At 40.5% G+C, this 20711-nt stretch overlaps 5 protein-coding genes across 5 annotated transcripts; 4 read left to right on the plus strand and 1 right to left on the minus strand.

The window, feature by feature from the left end:
• Positions 1-8329: 8329 nt before the first annotated feature.
• EAE98_003034 (uncharacterized protein) lies at positions 8330-8656 on the plus strand (the record flags this gene model as incomplete). Its single annotated transcript, XM_038950654.1, has 2 exons — positions 8330-8386; positions 8534-8656. The coding sequence occupies 2 exons, from the start codon at positions 8330-8332 to the stop codon at positions 8654-8656; spliced, it is 180 nt and encodes a 59-aa protein (XP_038813183.1).
• A 556-nt stretch (positions 8657-9212) lies between these two features.
• EAE98_003035 (uncharacterized protein) lies at positions 9213-11244 on the plus strand (the record flags this gene model as incomplete). Its single annotated transcript, XM_038950655.1, has 2 exons — positions 9213-10701; positions 10757-11244. 2 exons carry the CDS (start codon positions 9213-9215, stop codon positions 11242-11244), a joined length of 1977 nt encoding a protein of 658 aa, XP_038813184.1.
• Positions 11245-11846: 602 nt separating this feature from the next.
• EAE98_003036 (uncharacterized protein) lies at positions 11847-13247 on the plus strand. The gene is made up of 2 exons (XM_038950656.1): positions 11847-12705; positions 12827-13247. Exons 1-2 carry the CDS (start codon positions 11913-11915, stop codon positions 12925-12927), a joined length of 894 nt encoding a protein of 297 aa, XP_038813185.1. The 5' UTR covers positions 11847-11912; the 3' UTR covers positions 12928-13247.
• On the minus strand, positions 13248-15210 carry EAE98_003037 (uncharacterized protein). Its single transcript, XM_038950657.1, has 2 exons — positions 13983-15210; positions 13248-13771 (listed from the first exon to the last, which is right to left on the minus strand). The coding sequence occupies exons 1-2, from the start codon at positions 15036-15038 to the stop codon at positions 13613-13615; spliced, it is 1215 nt and encodes a 404-aa protein (XP_038813186.1). The 5' UTR covers positions 15039-15210; the 3' UTR covers positions 13248-13612.
• A 3240-nt stretch (positions 15211-18450) lies between these two features.
• EAE98_003038 (uncharacterized protein) lies at positions 18451-20616 on the plus strand (the record flags this gene model as incomplete). The annotated part of the gene is made up of 2 exons (XM_038950658.1): positions 18451-18947; positions 19004-20616. Exons 1-2 carry the CDS (start codon positions 18830-18832, stop codon positions 20614-20616), a joined length of 1731 nt encoding a protein of 576 aa, XP_038813187.1. The 5' UTR covers positions 18451-18829.
• Between the last annotated feature and the right edge of the window lie 95 nt (positions 20617-20711).

A 20711-nucleotide genomic window follows, 5' to 3' on the forward strand; every position in this document is an offset into this window, starting at 1 on the left:
CTCTTATATACGTCTAGTTCAAGCTAGTCTTGAACTAGGCTGTGATGAGTCATCATGTGTGTCACGTGATATTCGTCACAGTTATGTAATTATATAGTTATATGATATTTTTTATTATGAATTCAATTATATAAAGAATTAAAAAAACAAAGAATTAAAAAAAAACAAAGAATAAACTTTATCTTTTATTCTTAATATTTAATATTAAAGATTTATTAATAACTTACTAAAAGCTTATTATTATTATTATTATTATTATTATTATTATTATTATTATTATTATTATTATTATTATTATTATTATTATTATTATTATTATTATTATTATTATTATTATTATTATTATTATTATTATTATTATTATTTATAGAGATCAATTTTTAAGCTCTTAGTTCTTATAATATTTAAATTTAAATTAAGAAATCAATAAATCAGATTCTTTCTATTCTATATATTATATTTTAGATATTTTAGATATTTAGATATTTTAGATATTTAGATATTTTAGATATTTTAGATATTTTAGATATTTTAGATATTTAGATATTTTAGATCTTTTAGATATTTTAGATCTTTTAGATCTTTTAGATATTTTAGATCTTTTAAATCTTTTAGATATTTTAAATCTTTTAGATATTTTAAATCTTTTAAATCTTTTAGATCTTTTAAATTACCTAAATTATTTAAACAATCTAAACAATCTAAACAATCTAAACAATCTAAACAATCTAAACAATCTAAACAATCTAAACAATCTAAACAATCTAAACAATCTAAACAATCTAAACAATCTAAACAATCTAAACAATCTAAACAATCTAAACAATCTAAACAATCTAAACAATCTAAACAATCTAAACAATCTAAACAATCTAAACAATCTAAACAATCTAAACAATCTAAACAATCTAAACAATCTAAACAATCTAAACAATCTAAACAATCTAAACAATCTAAACAATCTAAACAATCTAAATTAAAATCTAAAAAATTATAAAAAGAATCTCTATTATTTCTATTATTTCTATTATTTCTATTATTTCTATTATTTCTATTATTTCTATTATTTCTATTATTTCTATTATTTCTATTATTTCTATTATTTCTATTATTTCTATTATTTCTATTATTTCTATTATTTCTATTATTTCTATTATTTCTATTATTTCTATTAAATTATAAGAATAATAAGAATAATAAGAATAATAAGAATAATAAGAATAATAAGAATAATAGAAAATAATAGGCGCTTCGAAACACTGGCGAGCTAGCTCGCCCCGAAATGTAGATCTCCCGAATCCCCTTTATTAACATCCAACCTTTCTTTTTACATGTAAGATAGTCTCAGAGAATCGGAGCATCCTTCCACAATCACATAAATGAGAATGCGACACTCAATATTGGAAAAGTAGAAAGAGAAAGTCATGAGAAAGTTTGTCAAATCTGATATATACCAAATAACGGCATCCCGACATATACAAGAGTCGTCCAAGAAACCCTTCTATGGTGTAATGGTTAGCACGTCGGATTTTGATTCCGGAGATATTGGTTCGATTCCTATTAGAAGGTTCATCATGAACATTCTTCCTTCCATACTCAGTTTGAATCTGGGAATAAAGGGTTTCGATTCTTTTTTGCAAATTTTTTTGCGAACAGAGGAATCTTGCTGGTTTGGGAAGCGGTGAAGTGGGGTTCGTTAGAGTGGCGCGGTGGGGTGGAGAAGAAGGGGTTGCCACTGAAAACGGAAAGGGTGGGGCGAGGGGTATGGTTCCTCAAAACTCTTTGTGTTTTTTATTTGAATAGGAACTCTTCAATGAGGAACGAAGCACTAGCACAAGGTTTGTTTTTGAGTATTCTCAAGCTTTTTAAGACTGCGACGTGCCACCCTCGTGTGCAATGATACTAGTGATTATATGGCATGAATTAGGACATTCCTATAAAATAGAACAATGATATGAATTGAGATAATGATGTTAATCAGAACAACCATATCAATTGGGTTATCGGATTGATATGAATTGGAACAATGATATCAATTAGGACAATCATAGAAACAAGAGAGGGCGGAGCTTCACAAGGGGTTTCCCCTTTGTGCCTGTATTCTCATTTTCACTCCCAGGCACAAGGGCGGGCACCAACTCGCACACAACATAAAACCATTGATATACATGTTCAATTCTTAGCCACATTGAATTCGATTGAGAATCCATAACTTGGAACCTCGCTACTCGACAGCGAGCTGGAGGTCCTTGTCAACATTACTGGGCTAGAGACTTGAGTTGCCACATTGAACACTCTACCTAGGTAGGTAATGTTTGAAAGCAACACGATATTCACGGTGAACTCAAGCTTTCGAATTGCTTAGACCACCCATCTTGACTCAGAACTTAAAAGCTTCTAATTGTCGGACTACGGTCTGGACTATTGGAACGTTGTCTTCGAGAGACTCGAGAGAGTACTGTCAAACTCCCAATAATAGAAACTTGGCACTATCGTGGGCTCTCAGATTGCCCAATCGCAAACGATATTCTTCTTAAAACAACCTCAAGTTCCATACAAAATTCATACGGGTGCCATCATGCCTGTGGCATCGGTTGCGATATGGCAAACAGCAATCCTTTCATAAAACAAACGAGCAAAGTAAAAAACAGAACGAATGGGGAAAATTCGATCTCTATATCGTAGAGACCAGCCACGATATGATATCACCACACTAGAAGAAATATCTATCGAAGCTAAGAACCAAACATATGCTCCTATGATAATGATGCTTCATCGAATGTTGCTCGTCTCATCGGCCACAAACCTGTTTTCCCCTAGCTCTAGCATCATCAATATCATTCCGCAATCACCATTATCGTTTTCAGCCTCATTAACATCATTGTTCCCACCAAAAAAACATGGAAATGGAATTAGATATGCAACAAAGGTATCAAATAACTCCATGATCGTTATGGCGCTTCATTCTGTGCCACAAGTAGTTTTTTGGGCCATAAATAGAATTGAATGGACTGACTGAACAATCACGTGGAATTACATGTTCCACCGCCATTTCATTCTGCCCATACCCTTACAAATACGACGCGCCAAGGTTTTGGAAGTATATTACCAAAGTATTATTGCAAAAATGAGTCGACCAAAAGACCATGCGATGAGACACATGGATAGCTTCCTGCTATAGCACACAGGGAAGTAAAGTGAGTCTGTTGAGATAAACTACGTTCACTGCCCTTGATTCCGTTGAAGTTTAGCAACGATGATTTCTGGGTCTGAAAATGTCCGTCAAGTAGGGGCACTGCGAGGCAACAGATGCTGTTATATGTGTTCCAATATGTGTTTCACATGATACGGATTCACTAGAGAGCCAGTATAATCAAGAGGTTTAGGAGAGTTCTTTTGACAATTTGAGGTTACGCTAGCATATTCGTCTTTTTGCAAACTCAGCCACAACAACAATTGAAGGAACAATAAATTATTGTTCTAATGGCAAAGTTGAGCTTGTTGTTAAACAATTCTCGCACTGGATTACGTTGAAATCATTCTTGTGCGACAATTATCTGGAGAATCCTGCCATACACGCTCGGCTTGTTGCTTGGCTATGTATTACCCCTTTCCTTTTACCTACCTACTTTAGATGCTACCGACACGAATGTTACAGCATCAATGCCCCACCAGCAATACTGAGTCGACTACTCTTGGTGACCTTTATAATCGTTCATCACTGTCACAAGTTGCGAGCCAAGTGATTAGACGAACGACTTAGAGTTGATGAAATCAACCAGACTTTGTCAGAATACGGTATCGAGCATTTTCAGCAACAGGAGACCTGGCTCTTGGCGTCATCCTCGGAATTCAGCTCTTCAATTAACCTAGGCGAGCTCACACTACATATCACATCATCTCTCCCACGCGGCTTTACCAATCCCGCTTCAATAGAGACGCGGACGCGCAAGGTTTTCTTTAATATCCATACACCAGAATACGGCTTGTTCGTCTGACAGCTTAGCTCAAGGTGTCTAGGCTACGCTTACCACGGCAAGCATTATCAGATATTATGCGCGGTGACTTGCTTTCGATGTTTTCATTCGTACATGGGTATGGGTGCCGGAAGTAAGTTCTATCAGCCTGTCACTACTCGAAATTCTCAGGGATACCTATATTCCAACATTCGATGGATGTCGATGTACAGGCTCACAAATTGGTTTGCTGTTCGTCAGCGCAATGCTGATTGTTCACACTGACCGTCATAACCATCATCATGCCCTTTCTTTCTCGGGCCAAATTAACATGCTCGGGGAAAGATGGCACACGGTTGCCCAGCTAAATTCGAGAACATACGCGAGAGACATTAGCCGAGTCGTAGCTGATGAATGATAGGAGGTTGAAAAATATGCGGAGGAGCAAGGGCTCGAATAAGTAAGGCGAAGGTTGAATTGTGGTCGGAAAGAGGGACATGGACCGAGGGTTGTTAAAGTATCATGATGTGATACATGGATCATCGGGTTCTCCCAGGAAATCTGTTGTATTGATGCAGATACATACAAAGTGGAAATCTATCGCCGTAACCCGTGTCTCGAATGGCGATACAGTAATTTCGCGTGTTTAACTGGAGATAAATTCTGTTGACAAGTAAAGAAGCGTTGCCAAATATTTTTATTGGAATATGCTGAGACAACGAACAACATCTTGATGAAATTGAAGATGTCGAAATCAGCTTCATATCAAACCCCATATCGAGGACTTCCTAATCCTTTACTGATCATCAAGTATATCCTATCAAACTCCAGTTCTCAATGTTTTGTTGCTCATCTAATTTTCAAACCTGTTTTCCAAATATATTAGATATCATCATAATCATCATCATCGTCGTTGTCATCATGATCTTCGCCATCAGCACCATCATCATCGCCAGCTTAAAAATCAAGGAACTAGAACCAGATATGCAACAAAACAAATGTCGAGTCAAGGCCACGACTTTCAGAAACCAAAGGAGTAGTCTTGGAAGAATATCAATATATCAACACAGCATGTCCACTGCCGATCTTTGAATTCATCCGTTTTGTTGCTTATCTCATTTTCAAACCTGCTTTTTGTTGTTCAGAAATGCTGTTCAGTATAACATCATCACCATCATCATCAGTGGAGGAATTAAAACCAAGGAACTATTATCAGATATGCAACAGAAAGTGAAATCAAATTAAAAATCAAGAATACAGCATTAGATATGCAACAAAATGTAGACATAGACGTTGTGTTGAAGACAACTTCAAGCTATGAAGCTTCAATGTATGGAGCAGACCTTCCGATCCGCAGGTCTAGACTCGACACATATCTGCCATAGCCAATTATTTTCAAATCTTGAGGAGTTCTAGAACTATGTCAAAGTTCAACAATGTAAATTGTCAAATTCAAACTGTTTTGTTGCTCATCTCATTGACCGCAAACCTGTTTTTGTTGCATGCAGAATTGGTATCCAGGTACTCGGCCCTCCACATCCGCCGTCATCACCATCATAGATAACCGTCGATGATGATAATAGATCGTCGCCAGCCACAAAAGCAAGCCATGGCTTTTTTAAAGCAAGGAATTTTCACAACAGACATGCAACAAAAGTGCCTTCTGGACGATATGTACCTATTTTCTTTTCTCTCCTGTCTAAAGCAAGGAAATAAATACAATTATAGACGAGCAACAAAACACAGAAACATAACTTCTGGACATACAAAATCAAGAACGTTTCAGATGAGCAACAAAACTATCTACCTTTCAAGTATGACTTCTTCACATCAAAAATCAAGGAAATATGTCTACAGACGAGCAACAAAATCTGCCCTCCTTCGAATTCTTGAGACATTCACCTCGAAAAGCAGGGAATGAACTACGAACTATAGACGAGCAACAAACCGTTGCTTCCTTCGAAATACAACATCTTCACGTCAAAAAAGCAAGGAAATTCTACCTTAGAGCAGCAACAAAACCATTCTTTTTCCAAATCTCTATGATATGAACCTCCAAAATCAAGGAAACAACTCTACAGACAAGCAACAAAAAGCCTTTGGTGCAATATTACCAAGGAAAGGAGGCTCAAATGATTCAACGTTGTGAAGATCTCTAAAGCCTGGAACATTACGGTAGTGGTGGCGGAGCGGGAATGGCTACCGGTGTGGTATGTTGTGCATTACATCAACCTTAATACCTTGATTTGCGAATTTACATCATCATTCTTCAAGAACTTGGTGGCTAGCTGATTGGTCGTTGTAGAATCTGTATGATGGTGACTTGGGTATAAGAATATCCCAAGGAATTAAAAAATATCAATGATACATTGATACATGTTCATCCACCAGGTGAGGTTAACTAACCTACCGATTATTTTATTCTTCGAAACCCAATCACGTTATTTATCCAACGCGATCTTACTCCTGGAGGATCTGGAACATAAACGACCGTATCATGAATCCAGGAACCAGATCTACCCAAGTACGAATTCTTGGTGTGAGGCTAGCCTATGTATGAGCTCTGATGTTGAGCAAAATCAAGGCACGAAATGACTCGGTAGTCAGCAACCGAGGATGCTTTTTCCGACCGACATTTATCCGTTCGGAGGGATAAGTCCTTTCGACGAGAGGGAGTTTTTGGTTTTTGCCTTGGAATAAATTGATCACGATTTACATACTAAACGCCAAGCTCGATTAGTGATCAAATTCGTGCAGACTACATGCCTACTGCCGCCTGCTTACATACCGTATATGTATGACTAGGAACTTTAGGTGGGAAGGTGGGTAGACTTTCAATTCGAATCGAATCAATGTCAAGCCGAATCGGTGTTAAGTCCTGTAAGCATTCTGTCTACTCGGATGCCGAACGCACCAACCGACCTTTGATATGATAGTACGAAAATAGGTTGTATGTCTAGATGGAAACAGCGCAGAACAGAAGTTAAGGTTCCTAAAATATTTGATGTGCTGGCAGCGGATTTTTTGTCTACCTAGGGTTAGTAGAGGTGGTCGTTCATTATTGACCATCGATGGTATGAGTAAAGCTGTATGAATTTCACTACTTGGGTAGGTTCATACTCACTATACTAGTCTTCTGAGTACTGTGTGTAGAATTGCTTTTAACCTTCAATTAGTATTTGAGCACATGATCAACTAACAACCATCTAATTGTTAGTCGGCTCGGGTTACTGAAGCATCTCTGATTATCTCTCCCATCAACCGATGCTATTCTATTACCGCCACGGTCAGTACTCGGCCAATTTATGGAAGTAGTTCATGATGATCGGAATAACCTGGATCAATCTACCACCTGGCACCTCCAGATTTCCCCCGCCTCCGCCTCTCCACTATATTACTTTTGCTGATGCCGGGACACAACGGGCAATTTCAACGTCTTGAACCTGTTTCTGCACGATGATGAAAATTACAATAGACGACGGGCTTAACCCCGGTCTCCAGATAGGCGCCCGAATCCTCTTTGTCTTGTGATGCATAATCGTGAGCATGGTACATTGTAACGACGGCGAGTAGTTAATTAATTGGCATGTATCTTTTTTTTTGAGACATAAAATAGCTTTCCGTATCATTGAAAGAGACTGGTTGCGTTGTGCCGAAATCTCAAAGTCAATCCGAGTGCTAGACTGCTCTTTGGCAAATCGGCCTCAGTTGCCAAGTGTTGCGCTTATCTGAGCCACCGTGATAGTGGCAACCCAGTCCCATAAGCATTGGTATATACACTCTCAGGAAAGCTTCTTCATTTATTGGCAAAGCTGGAGATGCTTGATTGAATGAATGCCGAACATGAGGCTCATCTAATATCAAAGAAGTTTTGATAGATTTACTGAAGTCACATCTAATCTAGATTTTAATATCAATTTCTTGTAACATCTGGAGATTCGACAGACGACAATATCACGAATCCATATCGTCCCAGAGACATACCAGAAAATATACTTTTCCCGCACGGTGAAAACTGGGGCGACATTCAAAGATGCAGGTGCAGATCAACGTCGGTGTTGATGGGGAAACTTATAAAAGAAGTGCAATGCTTGGAGGATTGCATGGGGACTCATTGGGGAGGTGCTTAGCGATCCGGAGCGATTCTTGCGATCAATCAACGTCTCACTCAAAACACAAATCCTATGTTGAGTAATCATGCCGCCATTTCCGCATTCTCAAATCAGACGACTGAGTCCATCAGAAATTCGTCTGACTCGTAAGATCATTCTGGGATGATGATCCTAAATCTAAGTATGTTTCAGTGTTGTAGGTCCTTGAGGTAAATCAAATTGCTTTCACACGTTGAATTTAACGTCCTTTTTTTTCTACTGATGATATTCTACGACAACCTCGCTTTGCTCGCTCTGCTCGCTCTGTTATTCGTGCGAGTAAGTAGAGCAGTCACTCTATTCACACTCTCTATCAATCTTGGTTGCTTCTAGTTCTAACTCTAGGTATGTCTGACACGAACTATTGACTAAAACTCAAACTACGATGTACTCGTATGATAAAGTATATTCGTATAAAACTTTTAGCCCCATCAAATTTTGGCAGGAGAAGTTCCACAACTTGATTGGTTGTCACTCCCAAAACAAGATGATGGGGTCGATCCTACCCCCGGGGGGACTCCAACAAAAAAAGTTGGGAAGTCACATTGAAGGGGCCCTGCATATAAAATCCAAAAATGACGTACCAAGCGGGAAACCATGAATTGATATGAGATACATTGAACAAATTCATTACTACTTCATCTTCTGCATCTCCTCTATCGAGCTTCAAGTTCTTCCATTCTTCTTAATATGATAATTTGATATCCTCTTGAACTATTATTGAGAAAGGTCAACTAAGTTTTGCTTTTCTTCTCGGACATCTCTATACGAGTAATTCTCATTAGGGTTTTTGATACAAGGTCTAGAGTGCGGGGGAAACGAAGAGTCCTAGAAGCTCTTAGATTCACTGCTTTGACTACTAGTTCTAGCCCTGTTTTTAGTATTCATCTTATCGATCGATAATCTTTTTTATCAAGAAAGTATGTATTTCGCCTGAGCATATATATTCCTCATACAAGAACCAGAATTCCTTCAAGAAGTTTCTTTCCAATATCCTTTCGCACCTCTCACGCAATCTTACATTTCCAGTCTTCAATATCACAAGAGAAAAATCACACCAGGAGACTAACGATCAATCGAATAGTATCAAATAATACAAAACTAAATGGCGGGTGGTATTAATACACCCACCTCCAGTGAAGGAAAGGCCATATTCCAGGAGTCTGATTTATCTTCACAATCATCCAAACATGGCGCATCAACCGGTGCAGGATCTCACCTTGAAAATCCTGGTACTCAACCACCCCGCGCAAATCGTGTAGCACGTTTCCCATCTGGCGACAATGAAAATGCAGTAACAAATGTCAGAGAGTCCGACAAGATCGAAATTAGCGAAGAAGATTGTTGGGGTCAATTGGGATACTCTTTTCCTACCTGGAAAAAATGGATGATTTTGTCGGTTATTTTCATGGTTCAGGTTTCCATGAACTTCAATACCAGTTTATACTCAAACGCCATTGGTGGTATCGTTGACGAATTTGGCGTCAGCGCACAAGGTGCAAGAGCTGGTGCTATGATTTTCTTGGTGCTGTATGCATTCGGTTGTGAATTATGGGCTCCATGGTCTGAAGAATTGGGTCGCAAACCTATTCTACAAGCTTCTCTATTCTTGGTCAACATCTGGCAAATTCCAGTTGGAATTGCTCCAAATTTTGCCACTATCATGGTTGGCCGTGCGCTTGGTGGTCTTTCATCAGCAGGTGGTTCCGTTACTCTGGGTATGATTGCCGACATGTGGGAATCAGATGATCAACAATACGCCGTCGCATTTGTAGTATTCTCATCTGTTGGTGGAAGTGTTTTGGGTCCCGTTGTTGGTGGTTTCGTCGAAGCTAATTTGGCTTGGAGATGGAATATCTGGATTCAACTTATCTTTGGTGGTGCTGTACAACTCCTTCATTTGGCTCTTGTACCTGAGACCAGATCGACCATCATGATGGATCAAATCGCCAAGAAGATGCGAAAGAGTGGTGAAAACCCAAACATTTACGGTCCCAACGAGATCACGCCATTCAAGGAACGATTCTCCATTAAAGAGACTTTGGTTACTTTCGTCAGACCTTTCAAGATGTTCTTGACAGAGCCAATTGTTTTGACCTTGAGTTTGTTGTCTGGATTCTCTGATGCACTCATCTTCATGTTCATCCAATCCTTTTCTCTTGTGTACAAACAATGGGGTTTTGGGACTGTCGAACTTGGTCTCTCTTTCCTTCCCATTCTTGTGGGATACTTCATTGCTTGGTTTGCATTCATTCCTGCCATCAAACGCAATATCAAACAACGCGCCAATAAACCAGATGATGAACACGCTCAATTCGAATCTAGACTTTGGTTCTTGCTCTACACGGCACCATGCTTGCCAATTGGTCTTATTGGTTTTGCCTGGACTTCTACAGGCCCACCAATTCATTGGATCGGTTCCTCAATTTTCGCAGCGATTGTCGGTATTGCCAACTATAGTATTTACATGGCGACAATTGATTATATGATTTGTGCCTATGGACCATATTCAGCTTCTGCTACAGGTGGAAATGGATGGTCGAGAGATTTCTTGGCCGGTGTTTTGACAATTCCTGCTACTCCTTTCTTCCAGAGTATGTATTCCTTTTCTAATGACTCTTGCCAGAGAATGCTAACACAAAATCCTAGACATGTCATCTGACCCATCTCGCTCGCTTGCTTACGCCTCTACCATTCTTGCATGTATCTCCTTCGTCCTCGTGATCGCCGTTTATGTCATTTATTGGAAAGGACCTGTTCTCCGCAAACGCTCACCTTTCGCCCAACAACTATCTGACGCCAAAGCTGCCCACAACGAAATCGTTCATGAGAAAGGAACTCATGTCGGTGAAGGATCAACAGCGGTAGATGGGACTCATCTATCAAGAATGCCAACCGGAGCAAGAGCAAGAAGTTTCGCTCGCAGTCAACAAGATCTTAGAGTAAGACAAAACACGGGAAGCAGACCACATAGTACACATGAGAAGAGTAATCCAAACAGCAGGGTAAACTCCAGAGCAAACTCTAGGGCGAACAGTCCAGTTAGGAGGGACATGGCGGAAGCAAATCATGCAGCAGCGATTCAGGAAGCGATGAATCATGAACGTAATGACTTGAATGAGAAGAGTATGGGTTAAACGTGGATGGTAATAAGGAGGAAGCAATGAGCTGTTAATGATGGGTAATGTCAAAATGGCATTGGATCAGGCGTTCGGTATTGATATCCTAACTTAATTGTATTTATAAGCAGAGGAGTTTCAGAGGAGCCAAAGATGGGAGAGGAGGAAAACTGGATTGTATAGAAATGATAGGTACCAATGATGGTAGATAGATACACGAATGAATGAAATTACGCTGCTTATCTCAGTAATATGTGTGTGATTTATTGTGATGCTCCTGCACATATATTGGAGTTTGGAAATAGTATAAATGGTGCGAATAGCTTCAAGGAAACATAGCAGAACCATGACAATTCCCTTGGCCTGAAATAGAATTCAACTTAGAGATGCTATTTCCCCGAGATCTTCGAATTATATGTTTCATAGAGATTCATGGCAGATATAATAATATCATCCACTATACACCCTGCATTAAACACCTCGAAACATTCATCCGAATATTCAGATAATGATCCAAATCCTTCGTTGAGCATCGTATTGAACACAAAGAGAAGGAAAAAAGAAAGAATAACAAAAAGTTTGAATAAAAAAGTAAATAACACAAACTCAAAATGAAAATCCCAAAAACGCATTTGCGTTTGCCGACGTGAATCTTTACAACCCTGCCCCGCCCGTATCAATCAATAATGGCGGCTGATAACACTGAAACTATCACCAAAGTAAGAGCAAGGCCTAAGAAATTCATTCTTGATATATCAGCATCACTTTCGCTATCTGAAATTTCGACTTCGAAAGACGAGAAATCTGAAGGCTTAAAATTTGGGATTAATAGTACATGGGCAATACGAAGAGTGAGTAAGAGGAAAGCATCACCATCGACGAAATCGAAAATCGGCACATCTGCCCTTGTAGCCGCGATTGCGTCTGCGCCTCCTACGACTGAGGAACCAAAAAATATTGCCATACCTGCGACATCTACTGCGATTGTCGCCATACCAGCCAGCAGCGATAGAGAAAGCGACGCGAAACTGGACGAATTGAGAGATTCATTGGATCCGAATATGTCGGGTATAAGGTTACCGAGCTCAGGGAATCGATCTTCGCTGATCGCAAACGCATACACGATGGGAGCTTCGCCGATTCTCGCACAGGTCCAGCGTATTCAAAGTATGCGTTCGGCATCTACTCGTGAATCTTCTTCTCCTCCGCCATCTCAATCTCCTAAATCAAAACCCGCCCAATCGCAATCTAAACCCGCTCGAACACCGACGAAAACTACGAAATCGGAGCTCCCTCTCAAAGCTCTAAATCAATCTATAACCTCGCGACTGACCACGCCCGCTGGCGCGCGCTCGATGGGTAGAGGAAAGGGTGAGAAACCCCTGCCGGGAAATTATCAGAGTGTAGCGAGGAGAGTTACGATGACGATTGTAGCGTTGCCTATATTGTTTGTTACTAGCTGGGTGCTTTGGGATAGATGTGAGTTGTTTTTGTTTGTTTGGTTTGGTTCTTGTGGGGCTTGGGAGAGAGGAGGGGGAGGGGTAATGAATGAATGAATGAATGAATGAATGAATATATGCTAATGAACATGCGACAATAGTAGTTCTAGGTCAGGAGAAAAAATCACTTCTCCGCGAACCGCCTATGGTACCTGGACCACCAATGGCTGCGGAGATGGAATCGCGGAATAATAGGGAATAATAGTGTGTAGATTTAATTGTGAGTAGAGGATTTCATGGGATGGTTTGACGATTTATGAGAGGTGGATGTGTTGAATACATATATTGTGGTGATGGAAGCTCCGTCTCCCAATGAAAAGTCTGGTTATTTAAGGAGGGATAGATAATGGGATGGGAGTTTGTTTTGGATGGAATGGCATGAAAACAGCATGAAATAATATTCGATACCCCCTTCATCAGACAATAAAATCGTCGCTTGAAGCTGTTGCGTTGTGTCCTAGTGGATGCGCATTAAGATTACTGAAAACTGGAGGTTGGATGCATTAGCCTGATCAATTGATGAAGTCTAATTTTTCGTTTGAATGTTTGCAGTATGCTCATTATGCATATAGTACAATACTCTCAGTTGGAGTGTCTCCTCTCTATTAAAATCCACAGCTGCCCTCTCTCAAAGACCCCTAGAGAGACGTGATAGAAATCCTAAATATGCCCCTTTCTAGAGTATGTGAAATTTCACTCTTCTTCTTTTCCTTCTTCATCTCATTTACCGAATCTTCAAACATAGGGAATCTTGCGCTCTGGTTCCAAACTCCAAGAAATGTAACCAATCATCTATCCAAAACCCAAACTCCTGACGTAAATGCTAGTGCAAATGTCCTCATAAAATATACCATATTATAACATTAAAGACTTTATCCATAAAGTTCTCAAATCAAATCTATTTCCTTTTTTTCTTGCGCAATAACTTCATCGTAATCGACAAATCCGGCCCCTTCGCCATCGCGATCAACCATGTATCCAAATTTGGATCGGTGATCTTTGATATAGCTAGGGATGTCGTTGTTGTTGTCTATTCTTTTGTACCACTGTTGATGATGGAAGGTTAGTGTAGTTCTCCTTTAGTGGTAGGAGATGAATAACGTGAAACTTGAAAGGGTGAGTGAATTTGATGAGGTTCACTTGAGACCTCTTGGATTCGTGAAGATGGATTGAATCTTCAACCATAGTTGCAGAATTACACCTAGCAACCCATTTTCCCATCCCAAATCTCGGAGAAAGGAAACATTGTCCACATACCTGACCAAATCTATCCCACAAATCCTTCCCTCTTCCCACTCTATCCACGATCCTATCCGTCATTCTGAACTCCTGCTTGTTCAAATTTGTATGACTGAAACTCTCCATCTTCCTTCTCATCTCCTTGAGTGTACTAAAACAACTGCTACAATGCCAGGCCGCATTCCACAAATTTCCGATACTTTTACTATCTCTTTCGTCCACCTGTACGTGTCCCCCATGGCGACTACGTAAACTATGCGGTTTGATAGTATTTTCTAGGCCCCGATAGAATGTCGCTTGAGGATGTGCCCACTGCTCTCCTCGGTGTCGAAATTGAAAGGAATAGTAGTAGAATTGAGAGCGCAGTGTAAGAATCACGGGGAAAACACAATTGCGCAGGACTTGAAGAGAAGCAGGTCGAATTACCTCGTCAATATCGGAGACGAGTATCACATCTCCTTCGTTAGGTTTCTGTTCGCCCACCAGCTTGGGAAATACCTGGGTGAACATGGCGTCCCGTTGGAATTTCTCTTGGATCCATGCATTCGCTTCGTATTCTTTGGAGCCGGGTAATGTGGTGTTGGAGACTGGGGGAGGAGCATCGGTCAAAACGTGATAGATGATTTTATCCTCGAAAGCAGAAAATTTGGCTCGATGTTCTTGAAAGGTCATGTTTTTCGCAAGACCGGTAAAGGTGGTTGGCGCTTCGAGGATGACAAAATAATCTACCTCGGTGTTCATTTCATTGAGACGGATTTCGAGCCAATCTAGCTCGGAATTGACCATAAAGAGATCGTATATCTTACGTTTTTGCGAACGATCGGGATAGGATGTAAGGGAGTGAGAAGCACATATTTGGTCTGAGGTGGAGGCGGGAAGGAAGTTGTTGTTGATGTGAGCGGTGCGCTGTTCAAAGGATATATCTTCTTCGGTGATGGTGAGAGGGGTGGATTGTATTCGGGGTAGAAGAAAATACGTGCAGATGTAGAAGAAGACAATAATAGAGAATATTTTAATGATACGAGTAGTTTGGTTTTGAAGGGAATATCTTGCTTTGGATAGTTGTATCGCCATCTTGGATAGCAAAATGTTATGATATCCTCAGAAGGTGAATCAGAAGAAGGAAAGTAAAAGAGAAAGACAAAAGAGAATAATCAAAGCTAAATTCACAGCCTTGTCATATCTGAGTGAGATTCCTTGTACAACAAATGCAATTCCATACCTGAACCTATTTGAGGAAACCCCTAAGAAACTTCACCGAGGAGCTTGCACACTGCACAGTCCTTCGTGGCACAGTGTTTGCACTTACTTTATTTCATCCCACTATTATTTGCTGAGGTTTTTACCCCTAAACTCGCTAGGGCGCTCCATTGAAAACCCATCGAAGCGCTCCGTTTTTGGTTGAAGGAGTGGCCTGCGCTCCTACTCTGTAGGAAATTGGCTCGGTAATCACCAACCCGATAAAACATCGCTATTATTCTATCAAACTTCTGCCTAATGAAAGAAATACCACTACAGATTGTGGCACCAGTCACCAGTAACCAAAGGCTTAAGTCGTAAAAGATTTACTAATTACTCGTAGAGTACAAGTGCGAACTTCCTGGAGATGAAATTGCATCTCCTTCCCATAGGTCACCTCGTGAGTCGTATTACCAGCATCATGTAAGCATCAGCCTCCAACGACTCGCTTAGTGCCATTCTGGACAAACTTTATTCTGAGGTATCCTACTCGTGCCTTTTGCCTTTCATGGAGATCGTGGGTTGATTTCTGGGTAATATCCGTAAAAATGCATGAACGAGGATAAGATTGACACTGATGGGACACATTTAATTTTGAAATAGCAATCAGAAGGAAATAGCTGCCGAGGTTGCCCATTGGCTCGCATGGTGCAAGTCTGCTTCGTAGCCTCGTAGGGGCTTTTCTGCTCAGCCCCGTATCTCAGATGATATAAGTCTATTCAGGGACCTACGGAGTATATTCACAACGTTTGGGCATTCGAAACACGCTTAAATCCTTCGTAGTATAAATAACCCTGCTAAAAATATCAAAGCTTTTGTTGGAGAAAGTTGTCTTCTTTCTCCGAAGAATTGAAATCAGAAATGGGCTCTGAATGATATGCATTGAAATTGTCATCGGATTCATTAGATTTTAAGAATTAGGCTCGTAGGGAAGGGCTAGTAGGTTCAAACCAAGGGTTTTGACTCTGTCCGAAATACGAATCTGATGTACGAAGTATTATCAGGGACTGTAAGGACCAAGTACTAGCTAATCTTCAAGGGGTTCGTTCTCTTGTCCGAGAACCCACTCTGGAGACCGACAGTAGAAAACTACTACTAAAGCAGCAAAATTGACCTAAAATCGTAAAATGTATCTTTTTCAAAATCGAACTGTGTTTTGATTTCATATTTTATATTCTTCTAAATTATATATAAGAGTTGTTCTTCGACAAATAATGATCGCTAGGAATTTTAGGAAGTTGTATTGATTTATTGTTTTGATATTACATTTCGATCGAAGTGTAGAATCTTATTAGTGTTCGGCCATTTCCCTTACTGCCCTGTTAAAATTCAAATGAACCTTAATTAGTGATATCCACCGTCCACATTGGCAGTAGGCAATGGTGAAAAATACCAGTTTACTATGGGTTAATACGGTAGAATTACTTAAGTCGACTCCACAGCATCATTCAAACGGGACTTGATCATCTAACCCAATGGGTAATGGCAATTGGGGTTTAGAGCCCCTGATTAAATTAATGTCCCAATGAGATGTTCGCCATTGGCTACGGTCAATCTATTCGGGATCTATAGATAAATGAATGGCACTCTCTCATCTATTCCAGCGAACTATATTTTTATGCTTATTGAATTAAGTTTGATTATTTGGAAATGTCAGTGGAGATGTCAAAGCAGTAGCTTGAATCTAATAGGTATGATCAAGCTTAAATAATGAATGTACGGTGTATCTCTGTGGAGGCAAGTGGGTTTGTAAGTTCGGGAAAGTGCGAAGGGAAAACATCGGTGCGATGGGGAAGAGTTTAGGAACCATCTCTCGCACATCTGCAACAGATGTCTGCTGATTCTGCTCTGATCAATAGACAACGTATGAGAAACGGGAGAGCTAAGGGAATATGATAACTACATTGAGCAATTTCGAAAGGGGTTTCTTGGGTCGTTCATCCACTCTCTTCTTCATTCTTTCCAACCCTCCCTCTCCAACCGCCCACAACGTCGGACTGCTTGGAACGCATGAAATTGTTAATAATCACTTCTCGAGCTAGAGAATCACTATGAAATAGTACATCGAAATACGAGTAATCTCAATCACCCGTAAAAGCACACAAACTCTGCAAAATTACCCCTTAAAAACTAGCTTAAATGGCAAAGTTAGTCCTTTCGGCCGTATACAAACCAATCAAGGAATTGAGGGATCATAAATATGGGTTCCAGTATCTGCCTATATCGTTTCGCTCCTTCCCAATTCGCTCTCATTTGCATAGCGATGTAAAGAATTGAGCAGGTAGATAACTGAGAAGTGTCTGCTTTTGGTAGTTCGAGAATCATAGGTGAGGACTAGACTCTTTCTTCGTGCACGCTGGAAACTTCATGAGAATTCAGCACCCTGTCAATTATCTTGACCTAGTATTCAAGAGACTATCATCATCACCCATCATTGATGATACAGTGAGGTTCCTGAGGTGTGGGTTCTTGACCCGGTGAAATTTGAAGAAAGGCAGTGAACGGGATGACATGGAAAAGACTCAATCAAGCTTGATTGAACATCATCATCTCGTGGTGAGAATGGATAAAACATAAACAGCAACCAGTAGGAATTGAGAAGAAAGACAAACAATTTGCTTTCAACTAGGGGATGGCGTTAGCTTCAGAGAGGAAACTTATAAACCCAGGCGTTTCCTAGTTGTATCTGCACCAATCGGCTACGAAACCTGGAGATGGAAAGCTTTACGCTATTTCAGTACTTTCATAGCCGATTCTTCGAGGGCTGTCTGTGTATTACTACCGAGGCAGCAGAACGGCGTTTTCTTTCCAGGTAACAGATCTTCTTCCATGAACCGAGGAGTGAAGACTGGCTATCATAACTGCTGCACCAGCCGGCTATAGTTATTGCTTCGATCTTTCCAGACAATTCATCACGAGCCCCAGGAGTGTCACATCGATTCCAATTGCGATCAAATGCTCTGTTCATAGTTGGCTTTTCGTTCTGAACTTACCTCAAGGCATGTACAGTGTACACTCTTTTTAACCTGTCTCCAGAATACCCCCAGGTTGCAATTTCTTTCAAGGAACATCCAGTTTTCAATTTTCTGCAGTCACTCAATATGGGGAGCCAAGTACACATATCTTTTTGACCCTCAGAAATTCGAATGATCTAAAACAAGACGTGGTCTAACCAAACAGACGAGAGCATGGTGGGCGAGCATAGGGAAAGTCAAGATGACGATTCTTCAGCTTGCCATTAAACTACAAACTCTTCAAGTTCGAAGCTGTGTCACACCATATTTATCTGGCTAGTAAGACTAGTTGTCTTTGTCTGGTTAAGTATGAAGCAATGAAACTTTGCTATACATTTGAAGTGAATGTCGAGTTGTTTTTTTATGTCCTCGATTTCGGGCTGGATAGATCCGATGGCCGTTATGCGGCTGAGCCACACTTCAACAACACACCAACCCTTATGTAGTGGTGCTACCTACGTCCAGAATCTTGAACTTCAACAACAATCCTTTCCATTGTGCAAAAGATCAAGTGCAATCTGGCGGATTGTTGTAGACCATACTAGTATCCTCAAGCGTCGCTATCAGCACCGTTAGCTTTGAATTAATTGCGACCATCGAAAACAGTACATCATGGCTGTACCCACAAAAGATCTCGTCGACCTACCCGTCGACATTTTAGCAGTCATGTTTGATCAGATACTGGTAACTATTGGAGTGTGGAAGATCATGAATTTACGAGTTCTTTGCAGTATGTCTTGTTCATGTCTTACCCATGATATTTCCATAATATTAATCTACTGTCAGGACTCTTCAATACAATAATCACGAAGGCTTTATGCCTCGACTATATGGCAGACTCAAAAGGCCCAGTCGACGATGCTCTTGCAAAATGTCTCCAATATCATGACAGCAAATTGCCCGGCATCGCACATCTCTTCATTCATCTAGAAATCAAATACAATCCCCACCACATAATACTTTCTCCTGTCTATTGTGCTATCCAATCTGTGAAGATGCGTAGTAGCAACATTCAGACAAAAGACAAACAAATAGCTTTCGAGATCCAAGTTTGCTATGCGATAGAAGAACGCTTGAAGTGGGGCTTGTACGATGACCGAGATCCAGGTGCATGTGGTCGAAGGAGATTACAATTTCGTAACGCTGCCATCGGTGAAGATGACGAAGCAAGGCTAGACATCCAAACTACTCTCAGTGTAGCTATTGTTGCTGGAGATGCTTTCGTTGTACGAGAGCTACTTGAAAATTGTAACGCTGATGCCGATTCAGACAACAGATATTTTGGACGACCTTTACATCTTGCCGCACGTTATGGAAGAACCGAAATTATTGAAATTCTGCTTGAGTGCGGTGCAGATTTGAGTTCAATTCGGCCATATCTAAATCACGAGCCAAAGGGATTCGCAATCCGCCTGCAGAATTTCATTTGCACTTTCGGGAGCCCTTTACGAATAGCAGCATTGAATGGCCATCTCGAAGCTGTAAAAGTTCTCACCAAGCCACGTTACAATGCCGTATTACCATTTCCAGAAGAGGAAATCCAGGAAGTTTTTCGCGCAGCAGCTAGAAGTGGGAGCATCGCTGTGGTTTCTATTCTCGCCGAGTTATTTTTAGAATCACTACCTTCGGACCTACCATCAAATATCCGAGAGGAGATGCTCATCCAAAGTATATATTGGGGAAAAGAAGAATTGATACAGTTGATGATTTCAAGTGGGGTAGATGTCAATTTTCGGGTATCTGCTACTTGGAAAACTATGCCGAATTGGTCGCCCATTCACTGCGCCGCTTATAAGGGCCGCTCGAAAGTTGTTCAGCTGCTACTTGAAAATGGCGCAAATCCAGATGGCTATGCCTTCGGCATGCGTGTACGTTACAACAATCTGGATGCGATAGGTTATGCCGTTTCCAAGGGCCATGAAGATGTCGTTCATGTTCTTTTGAATCACGGTGTTTCGTTAGCAAAAGACAGAAGATACAACGCTTCACTGATTGACATAGCATCAACTCGGCACCAGCATCATATCATGAGCCTACTGTTGAAGAATGCGGTGCATTCCGATAAATACATCAATAGAACGGCTTTATCATATGCTATTGGAGAGGGAGATCTCCTATCTCTGCGTCTCCTGGTAGAAGCCGGCTGCCCTGTCGAGACCCTCACAGATGTTAAACGTATCAACTACAGCACTTCTCCAATCCTTCATGCAATGAAATGCGGGTGGCCACATATTCTAGAGTATCTTTTCAGTGTCAGCAGTGAAAGGATTGATCCGTTGGATGAAGAGCAATTTCCCCTTGGCTCGACTGTCAGAAACGATTTTACGAGTGGCCGATATCCTCGTAGAAATGCAAAACAACCATACCACCAGCTTTGGTATACACAGGGCAGATACTAAACAATCGTAGTCATCAATTCTTCTTGGTTTACACTATCTAGCTAGCAATTATGTAAGAGTACGTACCTAGGTAGGTTTACGAGTTTATGCCAGTT

This window comes from Botrytis deweyae, assembly GCF_014898535.1.
Source record: "Botrytis deweyae strain B1 chromosome Unknown BDEW_005, whole genome shotgun sequence".
Classification (NCBI taxonomy): Eukaryota; Fungi; Ascomycota; class Leotiomycetes; order Helotiales; family Sclerotiniaceae; genus Botrytis; species Botrytis deweyae.

Coding starts and splice junctions, on each gene's coding strand:
- EAE98_003036 (XM_038950656.1), top strand. CDS start 11,913: ATGGCGGCTGATAACACTGAAACTATCACCAAAGTAAGAGCAAGGCCT. Junction 12,706..12,826: donor CTGGGTGCTTTGGGATAGAT/GTGAGTTGTTTT, acceptor ATGCGACAATAG/TAGTTCTAGGTCAGGAGAAA.
- EAE98_003037 (XM_038950657.1), bottom strand. CDS start 15,038: ATGGCGATACAACTATCCAAAGCAAGATATTCCCTTCAAAACCAAACT. Junction 13,772..13,982: donor TGTGGGATAGATTTGGTCAG/GTATGTGGACAA, acceptor CATCATCAACAG/TGGTACAAAAGAATAGACAA.